At 52.1% G+C, this 25,450-nt stretch overlaps 1 protein-coding gene across 2 annotated transcripts; it reads left to right on the top strand.

The window, feature by feature from the left end:
• Window positions 1–886: 886 nt before the first annotated feature.
• On the top strand, window positions 887–20,996 carry UBL7 (ubiquitin like 7). Of its 2 annotated transcripts, none has more exons than XM_045285807.1 (11): window positions 887–906; window positions 2,344–2,556; window positions 3,861–3,980; window positions 10,121–10,203; window positions 11,001–11,085; window positions 11,491–11,548; window positions 13,380–13,513; window positions 13,785–13,834; window positions 14,042–14,209; window positions 14,655–14,777; window positions 20,770–20,996. In XM_045285807.1, exons 2-11 carry the CDS (start codon window positions 2,373–2,375, stop codon window positions 20,905–20,907), a joined length of 1,143 nt encoding a protein of 380 aa, XP_045141742.1. In that variant the 5' UTR covers window positions 887–906; window positions 2,344–2,372; the 3' UTR covers window positions 20,908–20,996. The 2 variants fall into 2 exon arrangements, with proteins under 2 accessions (XP_045141742.1, XP_004712023.1); XM_004711966.2 differs by lacking the exon at window positions 887–906 and adding an exon at window positions 961–1,043.
• Window positions 20,997–25,450: the final 4,454 nt, after the last annotated feature.

Here is a 25,450-nt window from a genome sequence, read left to right as displayed (position 1 = left end):
TGAAGTTAGGTACGCCCAGCCTAGCCTGCTCACCTATTGCCCTGGGGTAGTCAAGGGTTGTTTACTTTTGTGCCTTTAGCGCCTCTGAGCATCCTTGTTACTTTCTTATATCCACCTGCGCATTATTTTTAACTTTCCTTAGTCCTTGATTTACATACTACATAATCTAATCAGACAAAGCCCTTCTTCAACGGTTTAGTTCATCCCAATGAATGTTCGTGTACAAACGAATCTTAACCAGATGGAACTTTTTTCCATTTAAAATATGCAGCTGATGACAGCTCAGCGGAACTCTTCCTTCCCAAACGGATTCTATGAATCCGTTATAGAACCCTACAAATGCACGTTGGGTGCGCACAGGAGCCCAAAGGGGGCCGATAGTAATCCTCGTTTGGTTCCAGGTATGTTCCCATAGAAAAACTCGCCGCAAGAAGTCAGTGGCATCGCTTCTCGACCTTTTGGCTAAGAGCAAGAAGTCAGGGGCTAGGAGAACAGGAGGCAGACATCACCCTGAGGGCATCCGTCTTCCTCCTGAGAGCTACAGGGAACAGTTGGTGTGGTCAGTGGTGGTGGCTGAAAATGCCGCTCTTTTCTGGTTGAAAAGTGACCCTCCTGGCTGGGGATCAGCGCCAGCGATCAGGGGAGGGCGTTCCCACCCGGCATCGCTGTTACAACACGGCATAACCGGCAGATCATAATGTTTCTAAAAGCGTAAGAATCACAGAGGCCTTTCATAGCTTTTTCAAAACCCAAACGAGGTCTTCCTTTCTGGACCAGCGTAACCGGGAAGTGACAAGAAGTAGGAGCCTTTCCAGAGGAAACACGGGAATATCCTCGCGCCAGAACTTCCGTACGCCACGCCTCTCCCGGAACCGGAAGCTCCGCCCGGGCACGCCTAGCCCGCAGGTTAGTTTTAGAGGCGGGGCAGCAGCGGGAACTACAACTCCCAGCATGCCGGCTTCGGGGCACTTCCTGTTTCCGGCGAGGGCCAGCGTGAGTGTTTACACCGGCGGCTCGGCGGCCGGGTTCCTTCCGCGGAACGGGTGAGGGCGCCGGGCCCCGGGTTGCGGGGTGGGTTTCTCTGTGTCCTTTAGTTAGATGGCTCTACGGTGTGCAGGTGTCACTGCCCCACGACGAGCTAGCTAGCTGTGGGACTCTGGGCCAATGACGTCGCCTTTTGGGGTCGTGGTTCCCTCGTCACTCAAATGTGGCTGATAATGCCAATTGTGAGGATTCAGTGAGCTAGGGTGTCCAAAACGATCTATTCCTTCTACTGCGTTTACCCTTGAGATGAATTGGACCTTGAGGATGTGTGGTACCCTTCTGGTACCATTCCCTCACCGGAAGCCTCCCTGTCAGCAGGGATGATGACTTAGGCAAGCGAGGGCTTGTCCTGTCCTAAACGGTTCTTCAACCGTAGGAGTTTCTGATTCACTTCTTGAGCATCCATTATGTGCCAGGAATTGGGACAATAAGACAAAAATAAAAGTTTTTATTTACAAGGGTCCCCCAGATTTGTCGTGGGGACTGAAAAGACCCCCAGAATTGCCGTGGGGACTGAGAAGACTCGGGTATTTGGGCCCTTTGCCTTGAGAGGGGATTCTGGAACTGCAGAGGAGGGAGAGCCTAGGGAGGAAGAGGAGGCAGAGGAGGTTGTGTTTGGGTTGGTCTTGGTAGTAGTTTGCTAAGACGCCCAAGAGGGAAAAGATGTAAAATAAGGTGAGACCTTTGTTCACAAATAGAAACTTCATGCAGTGCACTTAACATGCTGGGGGTGGGGACAGGGCTGGCTCTGTTACGGATAGGAGGAGTTTTATAAGGCTGGCTGTCGAGTTTAGAATCATTCACAATGGTGGTCTGGAGGCATTGTAAGCAGAGGACTCAATCAGATCTGCTTTAAAATGATGACATGGGAGACTGTATGGGTACTTGTTAGAGGGAAGGCAAGAATCTGAGGACTTGCTAGAAAGCTGTTCTAAGACTTCAAGCAAGAGTTGATAGGAAAAAGGCCTGAAATAAGGACATTTACAGAAGGGAGAGGGTTCGATCTTATTTGAACCTCACAATATCCCTGTTATGTTGATTTGTGTTCTTACTGTGAAGATTTGTGAAGATGGATAAACCGAGGCATAGAGAGCTGTTAGGGCTTACCTCCCATCGCAGGTGGGATCAGAGGAGACTAGAGGACACGCTGGCCTCTTGTGCTGCCTGCCGTGCTTTTTCTGATAAGAGTGCTACAGTGTGAGGCAATCCAATAGGAAATGAAGATTCCCTCGTTCAGTCGCTTGCTGGGGTAGGTGGATAGAAGTAAGAAGTAACCACTGAAACCTTGTTCTTTTACAGGGAGAAAGAGAGAGCGCGAAAGAGAGAGGATGTCTCTCTCAGACTGGCATCTGGCGGTGAAGCTGGCTGACCAGCCACTTGCCCCAAAGTCCATCCTTCGGTTGCCAGAGACAGAGCTGGGAGAATACTCACTGGGGGGCTATAGTATCTCATTTCTGAAGCAGCTCATTGCTGGAAAACTCCAGGAATCTGTTCCAGACCCTGAGCTGATTGGTGAGTCTCTGCAGACTAGGATCAGCAGCTGGTCTGGCTTCTCTTGGGGCGGAATTACAGGTGTTAATTAAAAAACCAAACCAAAAAACACTCACGTGTCGGTTCTGACTCATAGGACACGGTAGAACAGCCCTTGTGGGTTTCTGAGGCTGTTCCCCTGTACAGGGGTAGAAAGCCTCATGTTGCTCCCAGAATAAACAGAGGGCCTTGCATCTGTTCAGGGAAATGAGTGTTAGGCGGACAGAAATAATCATACACTAAAACTGTCGGTTGCCATTTCTGTGACATATATTGAGCTACTTTATACACAATTTCTGAACATGGTTGGACTTTTTTCTCTGAAGGTGCATACAATTTAAGTGGGGGAGGAAGGAGGGGGCTGGCCAGTGGAGGCTCCCTGTATATGCCATTTGAGGTAGGTCATAAGGAATGACTAGAAGGGTGCTTGTTTGGTTAGTTGGTTAGCGAGAAGGTAATGAAAAAGGAAATGAAGATGGCAAGGACATTCCTGATGGAGGAAGGAGTTTTGGCGTCAGTTTTTTTTGTCATTGCAAATGTGCACAGCAAAACATACAAAGGGCCTTCAAAAAATTAGTGCGAAATGTCCTCATTTTCAATCCATTTCCCCACAACCGTTCTGAATCTGCCTGATACTCCAATCCAACCACACAATTCAGGGGAGTTGATGACTTCCTTTGAGTTTGGTAAAACCATTCTCGCCTTCTTTGTGAACGATTCTTGCCCAGTGAGCACACACTGTTCTCTTAAGGTTGTCATCTCATCTTCCCCGTTGCTGTAATCCCTTTGATCCCATATAGATGGTGGTAAAGAGATGCTCCAGGAAGACATGTTTCTCTAGTTTGGCTAAATGCACATCTCAGAGGATAGTTTTGTCTTCTGTTTTCAAGATTATTTCAAGCCAGTAGTTTCAGAGATTCAGCTAGCCCCCAATCGTTATAATTTTTAAAAGGTAAGGGACCCAACTAGCCCCGGGAGCTTTGTGCCCCTCTCCCCCCAACACCCAGCTATACTTTTTTATTGTTGAATTTTTTTTTCCATTTGTGTAAGGTGAGCAATCCCCATAGTGTTAAGCTCTAAGATTATTTCTGTGCGCAGACTGTGTGTACCTTCATTTGGTGAGCTCGTACTCAAGAACAGCTGTTAAGTAAAGTTGAATACCTTTTGAGCATGTGTCCTTCCTTCTCCACTATCTGGCCAATCAAGATAAGGTTCTCTGAGGACAGAGACTAACTATCTCCATTGTTTTGAGGAGCAAAATACAAACTATTCCTTTTTTTTTTTAGATCTGATCTACTGTGGGCGGAAGCTAAAAGATGACCAAACCCTTGACTTCTACGGCATTCAACCTGGGTCCACAGTCCATGTTCTGCGCAAGTCTTGGCCCGAACCTGACCAGAAACCAGGTGAGTGAGGGGCTGGCCCTTGGACAATGCGGGAAGAGTCTGGTGTTCTCTGGACGGGAATTTGGGTAGACGTCGGGGTGATCTACCGAGGTGGTTCTATGATTACCTACTTACTGGGGAAGAACTTAAAGAGGCCATTTTTTAACTCCTGGCTGCCATCACCACGTCTCTAAGTTCATTACTGCTTTCTCATGAGATGAGAAGTGTGTATCTATTTAAAACTCCTGTTGGTGAAGAGTTTATTTATCAGTGAACTTGGCATCCTGTTGTTGCTGTTGTTTTTACTAGAGAGGGACTGGAAACTTTAATCTCGCCAGTGCTTATATTTCCCTTCCTGCAACTGCCTCAGGTAGTGATTTGCTCTGTTAGCAAATGTGACTCCTGCTGTATTGGTAATTTATTTTCCCGAAGCTTGACAATTCTCAAGCAGTGTTAAAGTAGATCTTGAAGAAACTACATCTAAGGCCTCTGTGATTTACGAGTAGAAGGTACTATTCAGAATTCATTTAAGTTTTTCATTTTGTGTTTTAAATTACCTCAGCAAGGATATAGCTAAGTTACAGAAAAGAGATTCGCTTTGTTAAACTTCCATCTTGACATTTTTATGATGCTCATGATTACTGGGGCTAGTTATCAGCTTGAAATTGAGTCCATAAAGGACAAAACATCCCTTGGATACCCATGGGAAGTGAGAAAGGCCAAAGCCACCCTTGCTGTCTGGAGGCTGGCCTGGGGCGGTCAGCTAGCTCCTGGTCGTCTCAAAGTTTCGGAGCTCGAGACCAGTCTGCTTGCTCCGAGACCAGAATGGATCAAGACAAAAACAAGATTCCTATCATGTCTGCTCACAGGCAAAAACCTGAACATTGCCCATACTACAAAAAGTGACCAAATAATCGCTTTGTCCCGGCTAAAATAAATAACTGCTGCTTTACCAGTTACAGATTTAGCCTTGCTCTTCACCATCCTTCTAGATCAGCGGTTCTCATCCTTTGGGGGTCGAACGACCCTTTCACCGGGATTCATAACAGTAGCAAAATTACAGTGATGAAGTAGCAACGGAAATAATTTTATGGTTGGGGCGTCACCACCACATGAGGGTCGCACGTTAGGAAGGTTGAGAACCACTGCTCTCCATGTTGTTAATGGACAGGTGCCACTGAGTCCGTGCCGACCACTCCCAGCAGCCCCGTGGGCACCGGGATGAGACACTGCCTGGGCCTGCACCTTCCCCACGGTCGTGACTGTGTTTGACCCCGTTGTTGCAGCCGCCGTTTCAATCCAGCTCATCTCAGGTCTTGGTTCCTCTTGGTAACAATTCCAAAGTACATCCTCAGGACAGATGTGTTCTTGTAGTGGACGGTGGTACTTTTCCACATTCTTCACCCATACAGTAACTCACCGGCTTCTGTTCTTCTTCTTTAGTCATTGTCCAGCTTTCTTAGGCAGATGAGCTGATTGGAAATCCCATGACTGGGATCAGGTGCACCTTTGTCCTTAAAGTGACACGTTTGCTTTTTTTTTTTACCATTTTTTAACCATTTTTAATTGATCTTGCAGCAGACTTTCCCAGTGCAATCTGTTGTTTGATTGTTGTACTGCTGTTTCTTTTTTTTTTTTGACTGCTATTTCTATGAGTATTGATTGTGGAGCCGAATAGAGTGAAATTCAATTTTTTCTCCATTTACTGGGCTGCAGTTTGCTGCGTCAGCAGTGAGGGTTTTTGTTTACCTTAAGGTGCAGTGCGTACTCAGCACTGTAGTTTTGGTTGTGATCAGTAAGAGCTTCAAGTCCTCTTCACTCTTAGTAAGCAAGCTACGTCGTCTGCATCCCAAAGGTGGTTCATGAGCCCTCCTCCGATCTTGATGCACAGTCTCTGCTTTTTTTAAGTTTTATTGGCACTTCATCCACATAACATGCAATTCATTAGTTCATCCACAACCAGAATTGTACAGTCATTATCACAGTCAATTTTAGAAAATATTTTCCCCTGTACTCATTGTTATTCATGTACTTTTTTTTTCAATTTTGGCAAAAACATACAAAACGAAACATCTGCCGATTCAACAACTTCAAGATGTATAATTCAGTGCCATTCACGATGCTCTTCGTGTGGTGCAACCATTGTTGCTGTCCCTCCAAATGGCTCCACCACCATTCGAATGAACTCAGTGCCCCCACGGAAGAACTCTTCCTCCTTCAAGTTTGGTTTCTTTAATAGTGTTCTTGATGTAATATTCACATATCATTACAGCTCCATAGTAAACCTCTTCTAAAGAGAGGTGCAGATGCATCATCACAATCAGCTCTAATGCTCCCCCACTTCCGCATCCACTGATCTCCCCAGTTCCCCTCCCTCTCACCCACCCGCCCCCAACCCATTCTCCTTCATGTAGCCCAGCTTCCCAGGTGATTTACTCAGCGTTCAGATTGAATAAGTATGGGGAAAGGATACAGGCCTGTTTGTGCATCGCTTTCCTGATTGTAAACCATCCAGTGCCCCCTTGTTCTGTTGGACTGACCGCCTCTTGGTCTGTGTGCAGGTTCAGCGTGAGCACAATTAAGTGTTCTGAAATTCCCATTCTTAGCAATAGTATCCAAGGATATGATCCACACAGTAGAATGCCTTTACCTAGGCAATGAAACACAAGTAAACATAAAATCCAGCATGAATTTCTGGCTGCTCTCTTTTGATGTACTGCTGCAATGATTTTTTTTAATGCTTTTCAGCATAACTTTATGTGGAGGTAACATTAATGATACGGTTCTATAATTTGAACGTTCTGCTGGATCACCTTTCTTTGGAATGGGTGCAAATATGGATCTCTTCCAGTCAGTTGCCCAGGTAGCAGCCTTTCAAATCTCGTGGCCTTGTGAGTGAGTGCGTCCCGTGCCGCACCAGTGTGTTGGAACCTTTCCATTGGTTTTCATTCGGTCGGTGGAGCCTTGTTTTCGCTTGGATTTCTTCTTTCAGGACCCTCAGTTCTCGATGCTATGCTGCCTCTCGAAACTGCCCTGGTGGCACAGTGGCTCTCATTGGGGACGCGAGGCTTGAACCTCCCGCTTGGGAATGCTGAGCTCGTTCTTCCCTTTTCACGTGCTAACTGCAGGCCTCTGCGCCTGTCATTGGAGTCGCTGGGCTGCCCGTCCTCCCTTGGAAATCTGGTCCGCTCTTTTACGTCCCCCTCTCTTCTCGTTGCTTTAGTCTCTCTCTCGTGACGTCCGTTTTGGTTTTTCTTCCCTTTGGCTTTCTTCTTGGGTGACGTCCTGAGAGCTTCCCATCACTCCTCTGGTCTTGGGTCATTAGCGCCCAGTGCACTAAATCTGTTCTTGATGTGGTCTCTAAAGTTAGGTTGAATCTGAAGAAAAGCTAAACAAGCCCAAAGGCCACAAGAGCCAAAAGTGAAATCTTGAGTATACCTCACCTGAATTTAGAGAGCATCTTTCTAGATCAGGCGTCCTCAAACGGCCCGCGGGCCACATGGGGCCTGCCGAGGACCTTTATCCAGCCTGCCGGGTGTTTTTGCCCCGTTTTGTTTTTTATTTCAAAATAAGATATGTGCAGTGTGCATAGGAATTTGTTCATAGTTTTTTTTTAAACTATAGTTTGGCCCTCCAACGGGTCTGAGGGACAGTGAACTGGCCCCGTGTTTAAAAAGTTTGAAGACCCCTGTTCTAGCTAGTCAGTCATGAAATCAACCCCACTTCCTAACAGCATCCAATTCATACCCCAAATCCCTCTTCCTTAAACTTTCATCCAAATCACCCAACCAGCTCCTATAGGAAGTCCTTTCACTGGCCTCTCATTGAGACAGCCCAGGACTCCCGTCTGCACATTCTATGTCAGGAACAGGGAACCCAGCTTGTTCACCTTGAAGTATGCCCCTGGTGGCCTCTGGCGCAGGGGCGCTGGTAGAAGGAAAGCAACATCTGTTGCATCTGTGAGCTGGGTTTTCTGCCTTCTGGTAGCTTGTAGTGGCTTTGGGATGTAAGTAACAGCATTACCATTGTGTAGATGAAGGGAAGGGCCTGGAGTGGCACTTCTTCACGGTCGCCTGCTTAGGAAAGGAACACCACAGTTGGAATGTGACCCCCAAGTCTTCATGGCACAGAAAGTGTGTCTGTCCTTCCACTGGGCTGGCTGCCTCCCCTTTCCAAAGGGGGAAATTAGTTCAGAGATGTTATTGAGACACTACTTTTAGCTGATTATTAATACTAAGATAGTAAATGTCCCATTCCTCCCTTCTGCTTAGAGATGAATTTTGATGCAAACAGACTTTAATTGGGAGGTGAAAATGAACCTTTGGTCTGGAAAGAAACTTTTTGTGAAGGTGTGGCCGCGGTTTGATCCTTGAACCCCCGCTTCTCAAAGCGAGCAGTGTCCTGATCTCCCCCTGGATTAAAGCCTTGTCGAGAACGTGCCAGTCACACCCCTCCCACCCAGATCCCTTCGGTTCTCCTGGGCCAGCTGCAAAGCGCTTCTGGATCTCACCCGGCCTGCTGTCCAGCGGGCAGGGATGTGCGTCCAGAGCTGGGGCCACACAAAGACGCAGATCCTTCAAAGCCCACATTCTTCTCATCTTCCCGCCCTGCCTTTGCTGGGCAAGCCTTCTCACTTGGCGTGGCACGCTTCCTCCTCCCAGGAAACAGCTGCTCGACTGTAAACACCCATGCAAATGGGCTCCACTTGGAGGCAGCATGGTGCCCTGGTCATTCTGAGTGTGCTTCCCTGCCTCTGTGTTCCTGGTGCCCGGGATGCACACACAGCTCTGCTGGCACCCTCAGCATCATGTGTGTTCGGTCTGCTCTCTCCCGCCTCCTGTGTCTGCTGTCTTGCCGGCAGACTCTTTTATTCCGTCCCTTGCCCCAAGCTGGCTGAGGCGTGCACGTCTAGTACATGCTTGTTTGTTGATTGAATTCATTAGATAACGAAGAGGAATATTTTTCTGGAGATGACTAGGATTGTAGGTAAGAATATGGCTACCACACTGAGCAATCACAGCAGTGCTAGTTCACCTGGAAGTGGGCAATCCACATACACACATCTGTTCAGTCACAAGCGATGTTCCCAGGGGAGAAGAGCCACACTTCTTAAGTGTGATCCAGAGAGAACCTCCCACCTCCCACCCTTCCCCGTAACCTCAGTGTCCTCCCCGCTGACATGGGCAGATGGCCTAAAATGGCAAGATAATCAAGTAAAACGAAGGCAACTCCCAGACTTCCCCCACAGAGAAGAAGAGCAATTGTCCAGAGGTCAGAAAGGGGTTTGGGGCCCCAGTGAGACACTTGCTATCAAGTGTGTCTTTTAAGTTCAAGCCTGAAAGAAGATATCAAGGAGAAAGACAGTTGCCCACGACTTAAGTGCCTTTCATCATGTCCCTATCCAGTTTGGACCATATGCACGGTGACACATTCTGCAGAGCTGTACCAGAGAATGTGCGTACAACTCTGTTCTATTTCTTTCTCTTCACATATTGTGTCAACATAGCTCCATAAGGTGAAGATGGTTGGCAGTCCCTAGTTAAAATGACTGCATATATGAGTCTGCGGAGTTGACGACATCTTCTTAACCAAATATACGAGGAGTGTTGGTGGCACAGCGGGCGAAGTGTTGACCTGCTGACCACAAGGTCAGCGGTTCGGATCTCCCAGCTGCTCCGTGGGAGAAAAATGAGGCCATCTGCGTCTATGAAGATTTCCACTCTCCAAAACCCTATACTTTGCCTATACAGGCTCTGCAGGGTCACTGTGAGTCCACATTGATGGTGGCGGTGGGTCGATCCCTAGTGCACAGGAGGAGCCCGAGTTGCATACACTTCCTCTTGAACTCCCAGCGTGGGAGACTGATCAGCGTATTCTCTTTCATGTGGTCATTAACATTCTCCTCTGCTGAAACTTGAATTTGTTTGCCTGTGTTTTTGTGTGTGTCTTTTTAATTTACTAAAATTCTTCAGAGAGAGTGAAGTGTTCCCATCCGTGGCCTGAATGGGCTTTTTGGAGTGGGCATTCCAACCTCGGCACTGGGCCATGAGAAAGAGGGGACGTGAGACCAAGTTGCACGTGGGCACGTGCTGGAGTCATGCCTGGGTTGGTGGCTGGACCAGGGCCGGAGCCGGAGGGTGACGTGAGTGTCTCCACTGCAGAGCCTGTGGACAGAGCGGCTGCCTTGAGGGAGTTCCGGGTGCTGCACACCGCCCTGCACGGCAGCTCCTCCTACCGAGAGGCGGTGAGTGTGCTCCAAGCGCAGGCCGCCCCAGCCGCCTGCCCTGGCTGCCGGAGAGAGGGAGGGATGGAACTGGGAGGGGGGTAGAGTGGGTTCTGGAAGCCCATTGCTATGGCAACCAAGAGTGCCTCGGGGAGTTTTAGCCCTGCCTGTGGGCCTCAGTAGAGCCCTGTCTTCTCCAAAGACCCTCTCGTCCGGCTGGCTGGACAGTGCTGGTTCCCTCAAATGACGACGCTCCAGCCTCTCCTGAAAGTGAGCTGATGGGCCAACTGTGGGGGCAGGCAGAGGGTCCAGAGCCTCTGGTGTCAGCGCTGCCTGCCCCTGGCCCTGTTGCCTGGATTGCTTCTCTGGGGACATGGGCGGCCCAGAGGCCTTTTTGTCAGAGCCTCTACTGGCCAAATTAGCACAGCTCAGGAATTCCAGGGAATGTGACAGGATAATGGAATGGGGATGGAAGAGGATGCCAGGGGCCTCAAACAGACCCTTTGTTCTTGGGCTTCTAATGAATTCTGTTATTTTGGGGGCATTAGAACTGTAGGGGGGGAGGGGGGAGGGGGATGGGAAGGGACCAGAGATGGAAGGGTTACTGCTGGGCTTGCCTTTTGTTGCTGCGGCCTTCTCCTCCAGTTAGCCAGAATAAAAGGAGGCGCATGTGTTTCCGGGGGCTGCTGCTGTTCCATTGTGGAGCGCTCACAGGAAGCATTTGTCACTCCATTGTGCAAGCCTGCGTGGAAAGCATGGGCATTTGGGAAGTGGGTCGCGCTGCATGGGATACTTAGCATTCCCCATTTTCCCTGCAGGTCTTTAAGATGCTCAGCAATAAGGAGTCCTTGGACCAGATCATTGTGGCCACCCCGGGCCTCAGCAGTGACCCCATTGCTCTCGGTAAGTGCAGGAGTAGGAATTGTTGCCAAAAGAGAGAGCAGTTACCCTAAAGAGACTTTGGCCCTGTTTTAAAGAGTCGCTGGTCGTGTGAGGAGTTGAAGCAGCTAAAATGTGTCAGAGCTGCCCAGCCCTCTTAGAGCTCGTCCCCTTGGAGGGCTAACATGGTCAGCCCAAACCACAGCCATTGGGAAGACTCCTGTGAGCCTCCTAGATTAGGGGGGCACCCAGATGTAGGGAAGAAGCTCTCTGGGGCGGTTGGTACTGTGTGTGTGGTGCAGGTGCGGAGGGCGGTGGGAGGTGGGCCCGTCCCCTGGGGAACAAGCAGGAGTGGTAAGACGGAGAGTGCTGACCCTTCTGGGTCTGGCCATCAGCGCAGTCTCTGAAGGGAGCCTTGTTCTCTTTCAGGGGTTCTTCAAGACAAGGACCTCTTCTCTGTCTTCGCTGATCCCAGCATGCTGGATACGTAAGTGTGGCCCCCTTATGAAAGGGAAAGTGCGGCGCTCATGCAGATGTGCTCTTGGGGGACTGAGCTCCTCTAGAAAGATTAACACCAGGCTGCTCATAAGGAGTTGGAGATTAAAGATGCTTCAAATGTCTACCTCTTTGAAGATGCTATTCGGCTCCATTTCCCCCCACTTCTCCTTTGGGTATGATCCCTTTTGTCTTGTGATTCATTGTAGCATTGCAAAGAAAGTCTCCGAAAGCCAAAGCAGGCCATCTTCTACCAGAGCTCAGTCGGGACGCAGAAGAATGGGTCTGATGAAGGTGCAGCGTTTGCCTTTTAGCAGAGCATAACCCAGACTCCCTGCCATCGGGTCCATGCTGGCGCAGAGCACCCCTGTAGGACAGGGTAGAGCTGCCCCTGTGAGTTTCCGAGAGGGTCTCTCGACTGGAGCAGAGTCCTGCCATTCCCTCTACCACGGGAACAAAGGAGGATGTCACATGTCACACCCTCTCGTAGAGTCTAAAGATGCCCCCAGAGAAGCAAGTCACACCCTCAACTAAGGTCATACCCCTCCAAATCCTGTCCACTGATGTAGCAGAGAACACCCTCCAAAAATTGAGTCCAGAGTTACCACACATCACACGAGGAATTACGGCCAGAAGGGACATGTTTGAACCCGACTGTGTGTGATCAGTGACGGCTGCAAACAAGTTCTCTTAGAGGCCTTCCAGAAAACCAGGTCCCCAAAGCAAGACAGTGGCTTCCGATGGAATCTCCTGGGCCAGTTAAATTTAAGACAGGGAGGCCAGCTCTGCAGGTTAATGGGGTCCCCAAAAGTATTCTTGATAGATTCTCTCAAAGGACACAGGACAATCACAGAATCATATTAGGAAGCAATTTTACGAAGATGAAAAACGGTATTGGTGAGAAATCATCCAGGAAAGTTGCACGCAGGAGTTCTCCCCCGTGACACACCACTTGCTCGTTCTTCAAGGGCACCAAGGCTGTCTCGGGGTTTTCTTGGGAGCCCTTACCGGGTGCACCCATCTGCCCTTACCGGGTACACCCATCTTACAGCCCTGGTCTCTCCCCTTTCCACTTCCTCTTGGTTTGCAAACCTCAAAGGACGTGAGGGTGCCAGCGCTGCTGCAAACAGATGAGTGCAGGCTTTTCTGGGGATGGGTGAGAGGGCGGCGCCACCTTTGGAAGTGTGTAGACCCGGACGGAGGATGTGCCGAGAAGCAGTAGCTTCACGTTCTGAGAGTTCTATGTTATACATTTCCTACATGCCTCTGTCTTTGGACACGCGTCAGATTGACACGTGAACGAAACCAGGCATTTTCTCTAAAAGACAGCTTCTTTAAAAAGGACATAATTACACACTGTTACCTTATGCATGAAACTATGTGATATTTAGCGTTCTGCAACCTTTGAGAGATTGGGCTCTATGTATTGTGAGGGTCACTTGGGTCGGTCGGTCTGACAAGATCTCCTTGGCGTTGTTTGTCTTTACATTTGATGTTTACTTTCTAAGAACTTTTGACCGCACTTATATTTATTACCAAAGTGATCCCTTCATGGATGCAATCATTTTACTGATGAGTGTTCAACTTGCGCTCACACCAGATCGATGTGTGTCTGTAGAGATGACACATCTTGTAACCCTGGGGTTGGTCAAGGTTTCTATACTTTTTCGATGTATCCTCAGTTTTCGCCTCCAGGAGGAAGCTGCTAATGGCATCTGCCTGCGGGCTTTTACTGTCATGAGGGCCACCCGGGAGCCCTGTCCCCCGCCACGCCACAGCTGAGGTCTCTGTGCTTCCCAGTCACCCTGTGTTTCTCCTGCCAGGTTGGTGCCTGCCCACCCGGCTCTGGTCAACGCCATTGTGCTGGTTCTGCACTCAGTGGCGGGCAGCACCCCACTGCCCGGGGCAGACTCCTCTTCCCGGAGCATGCCCTCCAGTTCCTACCGGGACATGCCAGGTGAGCCCTGGGAGCAGGGAAGGTGGGTCCCGGGGTGGGGGTGTGGTGGGGGTGGTGGTGGCAGCCGCGCCTGTATATCTATGTAAAGCTCTGGCCCAGGGCGTTGCTGGGGAGCTCGTGGGTTGAGTCAGGAAGTGCATCTGTCCTGTAGTTTTCTAATGGGCGGGATGCAAGTACACATTTGGAGAGTCACTTGAGCCAAGCTGAGGTTTGGGAGCCTCGCCCATGCCTCTCTGAGCCTCCCCCTGAAATCTGTTCTTCCCGCCTTCAGGTGGCTTCCTGTTTGAAGGGCTCTCTGATGACGAGGATGACTTTCACCCGGTAAGCAGGCTGGCTGGCTGGCTGCCTACTGCTGGGGCTACCTGGGGCCTGGGAGGTGGCCGAGCCCACATCATAGGATTCTGTTTTTCTGGACCTTTTCCTGAGCCTGGAAGCCTAGGAGGTCTCCCATTGCTCTGGGAATGGGGCTGGGGCCCAGCGGGGAATTCTGCAGTACCATGTCCCTGATCCCAGTGCCCCTTTCTCCAGAGCACCAGGTCGACGCCCTCTAGCAGCGCACCCAGCTCCCGCCCAGCCTCCCTGGGGTACAGCGGAGCCGCTGGCCCTCGCCCCATCACCCAGAGTGAGCTGGCCACCGCCCTGGCCCTGGCCAGCACTCCGGAGAGCAGCTCGCACACGCCAACTCCCGGCACCCAGGTACAGAGAGAGGCTGGGAAGGTCTCAGCTCCTCGTGGGAGGACGGGTTTGCCGCGGTTCACTCTGGCACTGGGCCTAGTCGTGCTGCACTCTGCTGGGGGTTTTCACTGCGCACCCTGGGGTGGCATGGGGAGTGTTCTTTCCTGCTTGCCTGTGGGATTAGGAAGCTGGAGTTCAGCACAGCCTTGCGTGAGGGAGGCCCTCTGGTGGCTGAGAATGGTCTCTCCCCTCCCAGCCCCAGAGCAGCAGCAAGTAGAGCCTCCCCTGCTCCGCAGAGAGCTTTTGGGCCCCTTTTGGTGGTGGTTTCCTAGGCATGCCCCTGGGGAAGGGGCGGGGGCTAGGAGTGAGGTACCTCACTGCAAGATCAATGTGTCAGCAGTGGGTATCTGCTGTTAAAGTGTGGTGGCCCCAAGGGTGACACTGACCAAACTGATTTGTCTTTTAGGGCCATTCTTCAGGCACTTCACCAATGTCCTCCAGTGTCCAGTCAGGGACACCCATCACCAATGATCTCTTCAGCCAAGCCCTACAACATGCTCTGCAGGCCTCCGGGCAGCCTAGTCTCCAGGTCAGTCTTCCCCACGTCCTATTGTCCATGGGACTTCCATGTTACATTGGACTCTGTGTCAGGCCGGCTGGGTGGTCTGCAGAGAGAAAACGAGTGGCACCCATAGATGTATCACAAAGAACTTCTATCTAGATGTAATTTTATAGCAAGAAGGCGTCCCAGCCCAGTCTAACCCAGGTCCACAGGCTCGAGGCTCGCCGGAGCCCTCTGCAGGCCCGTGGCACAGCAAGATGAAGTACCGTGCAGGGGTCACAGGCCGATGGGTGCAGTCTTGTTATTCCAGGGTTGGTGGGAAAGTGGCAGGGTGAGCGCACTCAGGGTTGGGTGGCCCACGTGGGGGTTCCCCCTGGAGGCAGACACAGATTCCCAGGCGGTGGAAGGCAGGGAGCCAGACAGGATTCAACTCTGCTTGGTCACTTTTTTATACAAAAGGCAACTCCCCCAAGGAGGTGTCATCAGACTGTGACTCCATTGCTAGGTTGGGTTCCACGCCTCCCCTTACCCCGGGTGTCTGGTTGACACAATCCTTGACCGTCACAGGTTCTAAGCACTTCTCAGCGCTCTGAAAGCCCTTCCCACTCGACATGCTTCACACCAGCACAGCAGGGGTGTGGCCAGTGATGGGTGAGAATTGCTCCCAGCAAGGGCTTTGGTTCCCCTGGTCTCCACTCCTGCACTCGGGGCCTGCTGGCTGTCTGTGTCAGGGAGCACATGTACGAAGCCTGAGTCCACAGACGGGGTGAGCGGGCCACAGGGAGGTACTCTTCTTGGGGAGCAGTGAGGAGAGAACTCCAGCCCAGCTGGAGGTCTTAACACCAGCCAAAACCGTTCTGAGGAAGGGGGGATGTGTGAGCCTGATTGGCCAAGAATTGGTCTGAGAAGCTAGGTGGTGACTGGAACTGCTAGAAGTTCGACGCTAAGGGGCATCAAGAGGCTTCTCCAAGAGAGGAAACACGGACACTATAAACTGGGGGAAATGTTTTGGCCACAACCTGAGGAGGGACTGATCTCTCAAATCCATAGAAAAGTGTAACACCTCAATCACAAAAAGACAATCCCATTTAAAAAGGGGCAAAGGACGTCAACAGACACTTCACCAAAGAAGACACTGAAGCTCCTGATCACTAACTATTCTTCAGCCCACCACTGTCGAGTCAAGTCGGAGCCCCTGTGACTCCAAAGGACAGAGTAGCCCTGCTCTGCAGGGTTTCCAAGAACGTAAATCTCTATGAAGCCAGACAGCCTCACCTGTCTCCTGCAGAGCTCCTAGTGAGCGCGCAACCCACTCTGTAACTAGGGCCCGTCAATAGCCACTGGAGAGATGCAAATGAAAATAACTTGCCCAGCTCATCCTGGGAATAGGAGCAGTGATCACAAGAACAGAAAACAATAAATGCTGGCGAGGCTGTGGGGAGACTGGAAGAGACCACACGGTTAGTGGGACCATAAAACCCGAGACAACTGCTTTGCAGAATGCAGAATGTCAGGGGAGCCCGCCTCTCACACATCATCACGGGTCCAGTAGGCGCAATTGTACAGCGATAAGAAGTAAAGATTATAGTAAAGTCATAGAGAATAAGAGGGATAGAAGAGAGATGGAAATAATGGAGTCGGACACATTTCATGGTAGCATGCTCATCTCAGCCCCGCTTGGTGGTCTACGTGGAGATGGAAGACCAGAGGGCAGGAGAGAGGGAGGGGAAGGAGGCAGGGGGAGAGGAACAGAAGAGAGGATGGGGGGTGGAGAGGACAGGGGATAGAGCTCTTTATTTCTAACCAAGGCTTATATACCTTTGGGAGTGTGCAAGCCCCCTAATTACAGGTAAAGACATATGTTACAGGAAGGGGCTGTACTACAGGTAATACAGTAATGAGAGGGGGTGATCTATGGGTATACATGCAATAGGAAGGGAAGGGATTGGGGTCTACATGTGACAAGATGGGCCAATCCTAGATTCAGGATGGCAGCCTAATTTTGGATGTCACGGGGCAGGCTTGACCACTTCTCTAGCTCTCCATGGAAACAATTACTATGCTTATCAGCAGGGGGTGAGCCTCTCCTAAGGTGGACCAGATGCCTTCAGGGAGAATATCTCTAAGCATCTGACCTCATACCATGTGCTGGCAAACAGCCTCTAATGCTTAGCATCTCTTTGGGGGAGACAAAGCTGGGGAACAGGCTTTTTACATCCCACAGCAGCAGAGGATGGCACTTCCTTAAAAGGTTAGAAATACGAGGGGGCTTTGTGGGAAAATCCCATTATCTCTTAATTTCACATTTTCACCCAGCTTTTTGAAGCTGCCTTGTATATCCTGGAGAAGGAAAAGCTGTAACAAATGTGATGTCTGCAGACCCATGTGTGTTGTAGCAGAAAGAACCACCCTAGTGCCTGCCTGAATGGGCAAGCGAAGTATGTACGGAAACAAAACGGAACACTATGAGCAAACACTGAAGAACACCGAGAATGTAGGAAACCTTTCTCAACAAGAGGGGTCTGGGGGAGATCTTGCTGAGTGAAATCAGTCAATCACACAAGGACAAAGGTCGTATTGGGCCCACTATCAGAGAAGTCTCAAAACAGTGTACACACAGACAGAAACCCTCTTTGGTCACCAGGGATGGGAGGCATTCACTGTCTGGGCAGGAGACGGGTGCCAACTTGGGGGAAGGGAGGGTGGTGCGCCATAGGGGAAAGACACAAAGGAAGACCCTGGGAGGGACCCAGAGTCAGGGTCACTGTGCTCAGTGTTACTCCCTGCACAGCCCCCGCAGTGGTCATTTGCAAGTGGAGACAGAGGTCTGTGAGGTGAACAGGCGTGGGTTTGGCATCTAGGTCTGGCAGTGGACATTTGACGTGCTGCAGATATGCCCAGGTCTGTCGTAGAACATCCAAAGTTCTACCAACATCTTGGCCACAACCAACCACCTCGAGGGACCAAGTCACTGCATTAAGGGCTTAGGACCTTAGTCTTGGGGCACATCTAGGCCAGTTGGCAAAAATAGTCATCCTTAAAGACCCCAGTTGTACATCCTACTCTGGTGAGTAGAGACTGCGATCTTAACGCTTCACGGGACCGTCTGAGATACAGTTTCTGGTCTCTGCTTATCTGGATCAAAAAAGAATGAGGGAAATCACAGACTCACGGAAACAATCCAGAGCAATCACAAACCACATGGTCTGCTGGCCTGCGGATGGTGCATGCCCCACGGCCGACTCTGACCTGGACCTCAGTGGAGGACAGAGTAGGAGGAAATGGAGAACAGAATTCCAGGTCTTAAGAATTAGACTTCGTGGTCGGATGGAGAGGGGTGAAACACCGGAGACTGTAGCCCCTGAGGCCCCCTTCACACGTGGAATTAAACCCATTCCTGGGGGTCACCTTTCAGCCGGACAGTAGGTCTATAAAGTGGACAGCAGCCAACGAGGAACTGTGGCCTGCAAAGAATGGGGCTGGGAGCCCAGGCAGGGAGTGGGAACGTGCCCTTCCGTTGAAGGGTTGCCACCTGAGGTCCTGAGACAGACTGTGTCCCTTGTTGAGTGGGTAATTTATTCTGTGCATTTGCCCAAGCATCAAAATGTTGTTTTGATAAAAAGTTAGCCAAGCAGGGTACGGGTGTTGGGGGTTGGACAGAAGGCTTCTGAGCAGAGGCTGTGCCCTGTCGGAGCGAATACAGGGAGGGAGGTGTTCCTGTAGAAGGTCCTGAGGCGAGCCCAGGGAAGGAGAGTGGGAGCCGGGCTGAGCAGACACCCTTGATCGGGCGGTCCTGGGAGATGCTATGCCCTCAGCTTCATAGAAAGGCCCCCTGCAGCTGAGTGGGCCGGCCACCGTGCGCCAGCTGGCTGCTTCAGGGTGGGCTTTTCCCTGCTCACAGTGATAAGCCCTAGGGTGCGCATGACCTGCCTGTCGCTTGCCCAGGCTCACAAAGCCACTGTGTAGTCCAGATGGTTCAAGCCCGGGTGTTCTTGCTAAGCCATGGGGTCCTTGTGGGCTGGAGGGGGACCAGGGCACAACGTGCAGGCAACCAGTCCTTGTTTCATCATTGCTCTGAGCTGGACATCACCGCCTCGGCTCTACCTGGCCTGGAAAGTGGATTGGAGCTGGGGTGGTGGGGGTGGGGGTGGGGTGGTGCATGTGTGTAAGCAATGTCACCCCTGCCAGCCTGTCTGGATAAATACTCCATCCCCACTGCCTTCTCTTACCCACTGGTGAACTGGCTCTTTTCCCACCTAAGCTGAACACTTGTCAAGCACATTTGTACATTTGTTGCCATCATCATCCTCAAAACATTTTCTACTTGAGCCCTTAGTATCAGCTTCTCATTTTTCCCCCTCTCCCCGCCACCCTCCCTCCCTCATGAGCCCTTGATAATTTATAAATTATTTTTTCATGTCTTACACTGACAAATGTCTCCTTTCACCTACTTTTCTGTTGTCCATTCCCCTGGGAGGGGGTTATAGATCGATCATTGTGATCGGTTTCCCCTTCCCCTCCTGCTATGGCTAGTCTCATTATTGGCCCTGAGGGGTTTATTTATCCTGGATTCCCTGTGTTTCCAGCTCTTATCTGTACCCGTGTACATGCTCTGGTCTAGCCGGATTTGTAAGGTAGAATTGGGATCATGACAGTGCGAGGGAGGTAGGGGGAAGCATTAAAGAACTAGAGGACAGTTGTGTGTTTCATCGCTGCTGTACTGCACCCTGACTGGCTCATCTCCTCTCCGCGACTCCATTTTGTTTTTGTGACTTACTACAGCTTTATTCTCTTGGAATTCAGGAAGCCACAAGTCTAAGAATAAAACATTTTGAGTTCACAAAAAATGAAAATTCCTGCATAGGAAACCAAACAAAAACAAGCCAAGTCTGAAGAGTACTAATGCAAAAGGCTGTGCTACCCATTTGAAGAGGAGAAATCTTGCTAGTGTGTAGGGGTCCTAGCCCCGTAGAGAAACAGGCAAAGGGCGTGAGCAGACAGTGCACTGGAAAGGAAATACAGAAGGCCCCACAGCCCCGAGCTACTTAGCAGGCCGTCTTTAGGAACTTACCCTTATTCCGGGAACTCAGGTACGTGCGTGTGGAAGTGACGTTTGTATGGTCCGTCACTGCAGCAGTGTTTATAATAGCAAGAGATGGGAACTGGTCCAGTTGCATTTCAGGATATCCACAGGATGGGGTACTTTACAGTTAGGCTTCCTCCGTGTACTGCTCCGGAAGATCAGGAGGATTGTGTTAAAACAAGGGGGGGGAAGGGCACAGACTGGAAGTAGAAGGAACGAATACATATGTTTCCCCAAGAAACAAAATTACCAGGGCGCGGCCGGGAAAAGATCTCTTCAACTGCGTCCATGCTCACAGTGTCTTCACCTCCATCTGTGTGGGTAGGATGGTGTGTGTGTGCGTGTGTGTCAGAGCCCTGGTGGCGCTGTGCGTTAGGTGTTGGGCTGCCAACGTCACGTGACTGAGGGTCAGCTGGTGAAACACGGGCTGAGCAGCAGAAGTATGAGGTCGTCTGTCCCCATAAAGATGTATAGTCTTAGAAGACAAACATAGGGGCATGGTGAGTTGTACTTGATGCGATGGCAGAGGGCAGGTTGGTTTTGGTACACACACACACACACACACACACACACACACGCACGCACGCACGCACACCTAAAAAAAAAATCCATTAGCTTTTCCTCCCACGTGCCCAGGAACTTTGGGCAGCCCCTCCTGTGTGTACACAGATGTAGGGTGAATGCTCCAGTGTCCTGGGGTTCAGACTCAGGTCACTTGTGCTCCTTGTGTTCCTGCTTCCTTTTTTCTCACCCAACCGTTTGTTCTGCGGCCCTCCTCTTAGCCTTCCCAGAAACCCCGTCCTGTGGAACTTACTGTCAGGAACATTGCTGAAGAAACCCCCAGTTTCTGTCCCGTCTCCCCCCACCCAAAGGAAAGACTTGAGTGAGTGGTCTTCAGGTCCCAGCTAACAGCCATGCATGCCCGTCTTTCCACAGAGCCAGTGGCAGCCCCAGCTGCAGCAGCTGCGTGACATGGGCATCCAGGATGACGAGCTGAGCCTGCGGGCCCTGCAGGCCACTGGGGGTGACATCCAAGCAGCCCTGGAGCTCATCTTTGCCGGAGGAGCCCCCTGAACTCCCAGCCCCCCACCCCCCTCGTCAGGCCACACATGAAGGTGGCTCCGGGTCCCCTCTCCCCAATACACGTAGCCGATGGCCACCTGCCTGCCGTGTCCAGTGCATGCCTCCTCTGGCCGATCTAAGCTTGTGGAGGTCTTGGGGCACTTAACAGCCCTGGATGGGTGAGTTGTAGAGGCAGGTCATGGGATGTCCACATTCATCGGCAGGAGAAGTTTCTAGCAATAGCCCTGGGTCCTTTGGGTCCTTTGGGGGCGTGGCATTCCCAGGGTGTGCTCAAGGCTAGGACAGGGCTGCTGCCCAGTTGGCAGGGTGGCTGCTTTTAGTGGCAGAGGCCTGTGCTCCCGAGGGCCATAGTCTGGTAAGTGGGTGCGCAGCCCGAGCAGATAAGGCTGCTTCCCTGTGTCACTCCCTCTCCCAGAGAATTCCGTGTCCATCCCCTGGCCTCGCCCCACCCAGTGTCCGGCGATGTTCCGATCAGTAGTGGTGCCAGGCGCTGTGCCCTCTTCCCGGTGCTGAAGGTGTAAATACAAGAGCAGTTAAGTAACAGTACTAACCACCACCACCACCACCGTTAGCCGGGCACCATCTAATGTGGAAAAGGGGGCACCGACCCCCAAGCTGCTGCTCCATCTGCCAGCGCATGCTCCTTCCCTGTGGCGGAGCCAAGTGGAGCAAGTGGCTCTCATGTGTTTTGACAAGGACTTTAGGAAAAACACTCTCTCCCTCAGGTGGTGGTGTGGTTCTTTGGGGGAACTAAGGTGGTTGGGGGAGGCGGGGAGCCTCTGCCAACCTTCTCAAGCACCCACAGTCGGGGCCTCCACAAAACAGACCTGCTCCCGGGTTACTTCTGCCCCACCTTGGCCCAGCCTGCCCCACCCCGGGCCTGGCCTGCTCACTTTGGTTCTGAGCATCCTGTCTTTTTGCGGAATGAAGTTATCGGTGGTGCTGCTAGTGAGGAACTCGGCAGGGCCACTCCTGTAGACCTGGTCCTGCCGGCACATGGCTCTCTCCCGCCTCCTGAAGGTGCCCTCAGCCCCCCCACAGGGTCAGAACTTGGGGCACAGCCTGTGGTGGGGAGCGGAGAGCAAGGACTCTGTGCACTCGGTGTCTTGGCCGTGGTGGGAACAAAGACCAGACCCATTCCCACGGGCCTGCTGTGGTCGCATGGGGCTGACACAGCCCTTTCTGTCCCCATACCACAGCCCGCCCACCCTGAGCTGCTTTCCACTCTGGCAGCCCTCCCCCTGTCCCCAAGGACTGCCTTCAAAGGCTCTGGGGCTTCCTAGTCTGTAGAACTTTGGGGAACCCTGCCCCATGCCTGGAGCTGACTCCCAAATGCCAGTCAGTTTGTTTCCCAGAAATGCGCAGCCTCAGAATTCCCCTCCTTTGTAAGAGCTTTCCTTCAGGGTCTTGGCGAGTTGGTGCGGTGCTTCCTGTGGGCCTGTCTGAAACAGTAAACGTGGGCTTGATAAGCACCCCACGGAGCCTGGGGCTTTCCGTGGGCCAAAGAACACCATCCTCACCATTGTCCTCTGAACCCAAAGCCCCACTCCTTCAGTCCGCCTGAACCGAGTGGTGCCTGGCAAACATGGCAGGACCCTTGCCTGCACGAGCGTGTGGTTGGTCCACATAGCCACATGCTCACAGGAGAGCCTGGCGAGCCCTGGGGGCTCACGGGAAAGGGTGCTGAAAGAAGCTTGGAGAGGGCGTCTAGACTAGAGAGAAGCCCGAAAGGCCGGGCTGGCTGGGCAGGAAAGGGCATCCCAGGCCCAGGGGAAGCTTGCAGGGGCTGACGCTGGAAGTCGTGGCTCCTGTGGACCTGGAGGTTGGGGCGCACTGAGGGGCCCAGGTGGTCATTTTCAGCTGTGCCAGGGAGCTGGGCTTTAGAGGGTGAGTAGTGGAGGGGGGAGTAGACTGCTGTGTCGGGAAGGGTGCTGTGCTGTGGGTGTGGTGACTGGATGGTCAGGGACAGTTGTCGGCTTGAGGCAGGGCAGGGAGGCCTGTGTGGGACAATGACGGACTTGGGAATGACCTGCGCCGTGGCCCTCCACGTACACAATGGTGAGGAGGTTGGAGGGCCACCTCAGGCTCAGGAAAAGCAGGTGGACTGTTAGTAGTTGCATTTTCCATCTGAGGAAGGCTAGTGGCTCAGAGCGGCTCGTTCATTTGTCCCCGGTCATGTGAGGCAGTGGATACGTTGACCTAGAGATGGGTATATTTCACTCCAAAGGTCGTGGGGGGGAAGTGGGGGCCAGATCAGGCTGAGGAACTTTGGCGTCTATCCTGAGAGCAAAAAATGCCCTTTGGGGGGCTTTAGGCAGGGCAGTGGGAGAGATGAATTTGACAGCTGTGTGGAGGCTGGATTTGTGGGAGGTGAGACGGGCTTGGGAGACCAGCTAGGAGACTTGGTTGCCTCCAGATGGGATATGATGGGGCCTCAGCTAGAGCTGCAGCAGGGGGAGTGTGGGTGCGTGCCTGTGTGTGTGCTGTTATAGGAAGACTGGATCTGGGGGTTCATGGGTGGCTGGGTGGCGGGGCAGTGAGAATGAGGGGCTGCGTTTGGGGGCTGGACGATGAGAGCCTTGGGCTCACTGAGCTCCAGGTGCCGTGGGGCAGCCAGGCCACCCTGACCGGTGGGAGTTTCTGGGCTGGAGATGGCGTGTGTCATGGAGAAGGTCACTGAGCTCTCTAGGGGTCCCCAGAGGAAGAGCAGCTCTCGGGTTCACCTTCCTAGGAAGTGGGGGCTGCCGGACATGGGAAGCGGGAGTGGGCAGCGTCTGGCTTCTGGGAAGGCAGGAACTCGAGTTACCGCAGCAGGGCCTGGCTGTTGGTGCCCCAGAAGGCCTGGCCTGCAGGGGTGATGAACTGGGCCTATGTTTTAGTGGAGCAGCAACCAGAGTGTAGGGGTGAGGACTGATGGGGGAGGGCAGGCCACTTTCGGGAGAACCCTGTCAGTGAAGATGCGGGAGAGGTGCTTATTGGGGAGGAGGGATTGAGTGAGAGCCTTTTCAGTTCAGCAGAGGTGAAGTTGGAATTGATCACGAGAACTTTTCTAGGAAGCAAAGGGGGGGTGGGCTGAGCAGGAAGAACCTCGAAATAGAACATGCAAATATGCAGAGATGGGTGAGTTTTCTGAACAGATCTCTTCTCCTGATATAACTCAAATTTGGCTGGGCTGGCACGGGCTTAGCTGGCACAGCTTGCCGGGCACATGAGCCCCGATTCTGCTCCTAGCTTCAGCCCCATCTGGCCTGGGCCCCAGACGGAGCACTGAGGGGCCTACCCTGAGGTGGCTTCTCATTGCCTGTGCCACAGGCCTTGGCCTTGAATAGTCAGGATGCTGATGTTCAAACCCCTCTCTATTTACTTGAACCCAATAGCTGGGACACCCTCCGGCCCTGATCCTCTTGGCCTTCGCCCTGTCTGGAGATGGATGCAGGCACGGCATTCACTGGCATAGAGTTCCGATTCCCTCTGTGCCTTTGAATGTCATCCACTGCCACCCTGGCCCTGCCCTGCTCCAGCCACCTTAGAATTGGCTAACAGCGGCCTGATGCCATCATGCTTATCTGTCACAGTCTCTGTACCAGACACTGAGCTAGGCACTCACAGATGCCATCTCAGTTGATCCTCTGACATCCTCAGAAGGATTGAGTGCTTCCTGTTAGCAGGCTGCAGCTGTGTGCTGGGGAACTGGTCCCCCCCAGAGCCCAAGTGGGATTGTACCTGCATTACTTCATCCAGGCACACACCTGGAGGGCACACCTGACCTACTCACCCCCCAACACCCCCCACCCATTCCAAGTGGCACCTTGTATCATGGAAGGCAATTGGACATCCAAGTCCAGCTGCTTGAGCGTCCGGTCTTTCCCACAGTTTTGTCTCCTTGGGCATTGCGTGTTTTCCCATGACTTAACCTATACAGCGTATGTCTCCAAGCTGCCTGGGCTCTCAAAGCTGGGCTGCTGAAAGTTCTAGATGACTGGGAGGTAGACCATCGGGAACCCCCCCCCAAGAGGACAGGAACACAAGGAGCCCTGTGATGGGGATGAGGCAATAGGTAGAACATGGGGCCTCATTGCTGACTCTCAAGTCTTTCTCTGAGGGGCCCCAGAAAGCCATTACCGAAAGATAAGACTTGGCCCAAGGATGATCCAAGGTTAAGATCAACAGGTGAGCCTCATTTGTGCCAAAATCAGAAACAGGCATGCCCACGACTGCTCAGCCACCATCCTCGGTGCTGTGTTTGGATGTGAGACCAGCTCGGCTACAGGGACGGGCACCAACTCCTGCCCAGCACTGGGGGTGCTCAGTAAAAGCCTGTCAGCTGACCGAGGAGACAACCTGGATTAGAGAGACCAGGCAAAGACCCCTGAGGGACCTATGTCGGACATACATAAATAGCAGATAGGGCATGACCTCTGAAGGCCTCGGCCCCAGAGAAGTGGGCCTTGGGGTAAACTGAGGAACACTTGTGGGAAGTGGCTGCCGCTTGCAGAAGGCGCGTGTCAGCTGTGATCTAGCTCATTACTGGAGG

This window comes from Echinops telfairi, unplaced genomic scaffold (genome assembly GCF_000313985.2).
Source record: "Echinops telfairi isolate 266 unplaced genomic scaffold, ASM31398v2 ScPeMD7_7475;HRSCAF=8513, whole genome shotgun sequence".
NCBI classification, from domain to species: domain Eukaryota; kingdom Metazoa; phylum Chordata; class Mammalia; order Afrosoricida; family Tenrecidae; genus Echinops; species Echinops telfairi.
The sequence above is the reverse complement of the archived record's forward strand: the minus strand, read 5'-3'. Positions and strand labels throughout refer to the sequence as shown.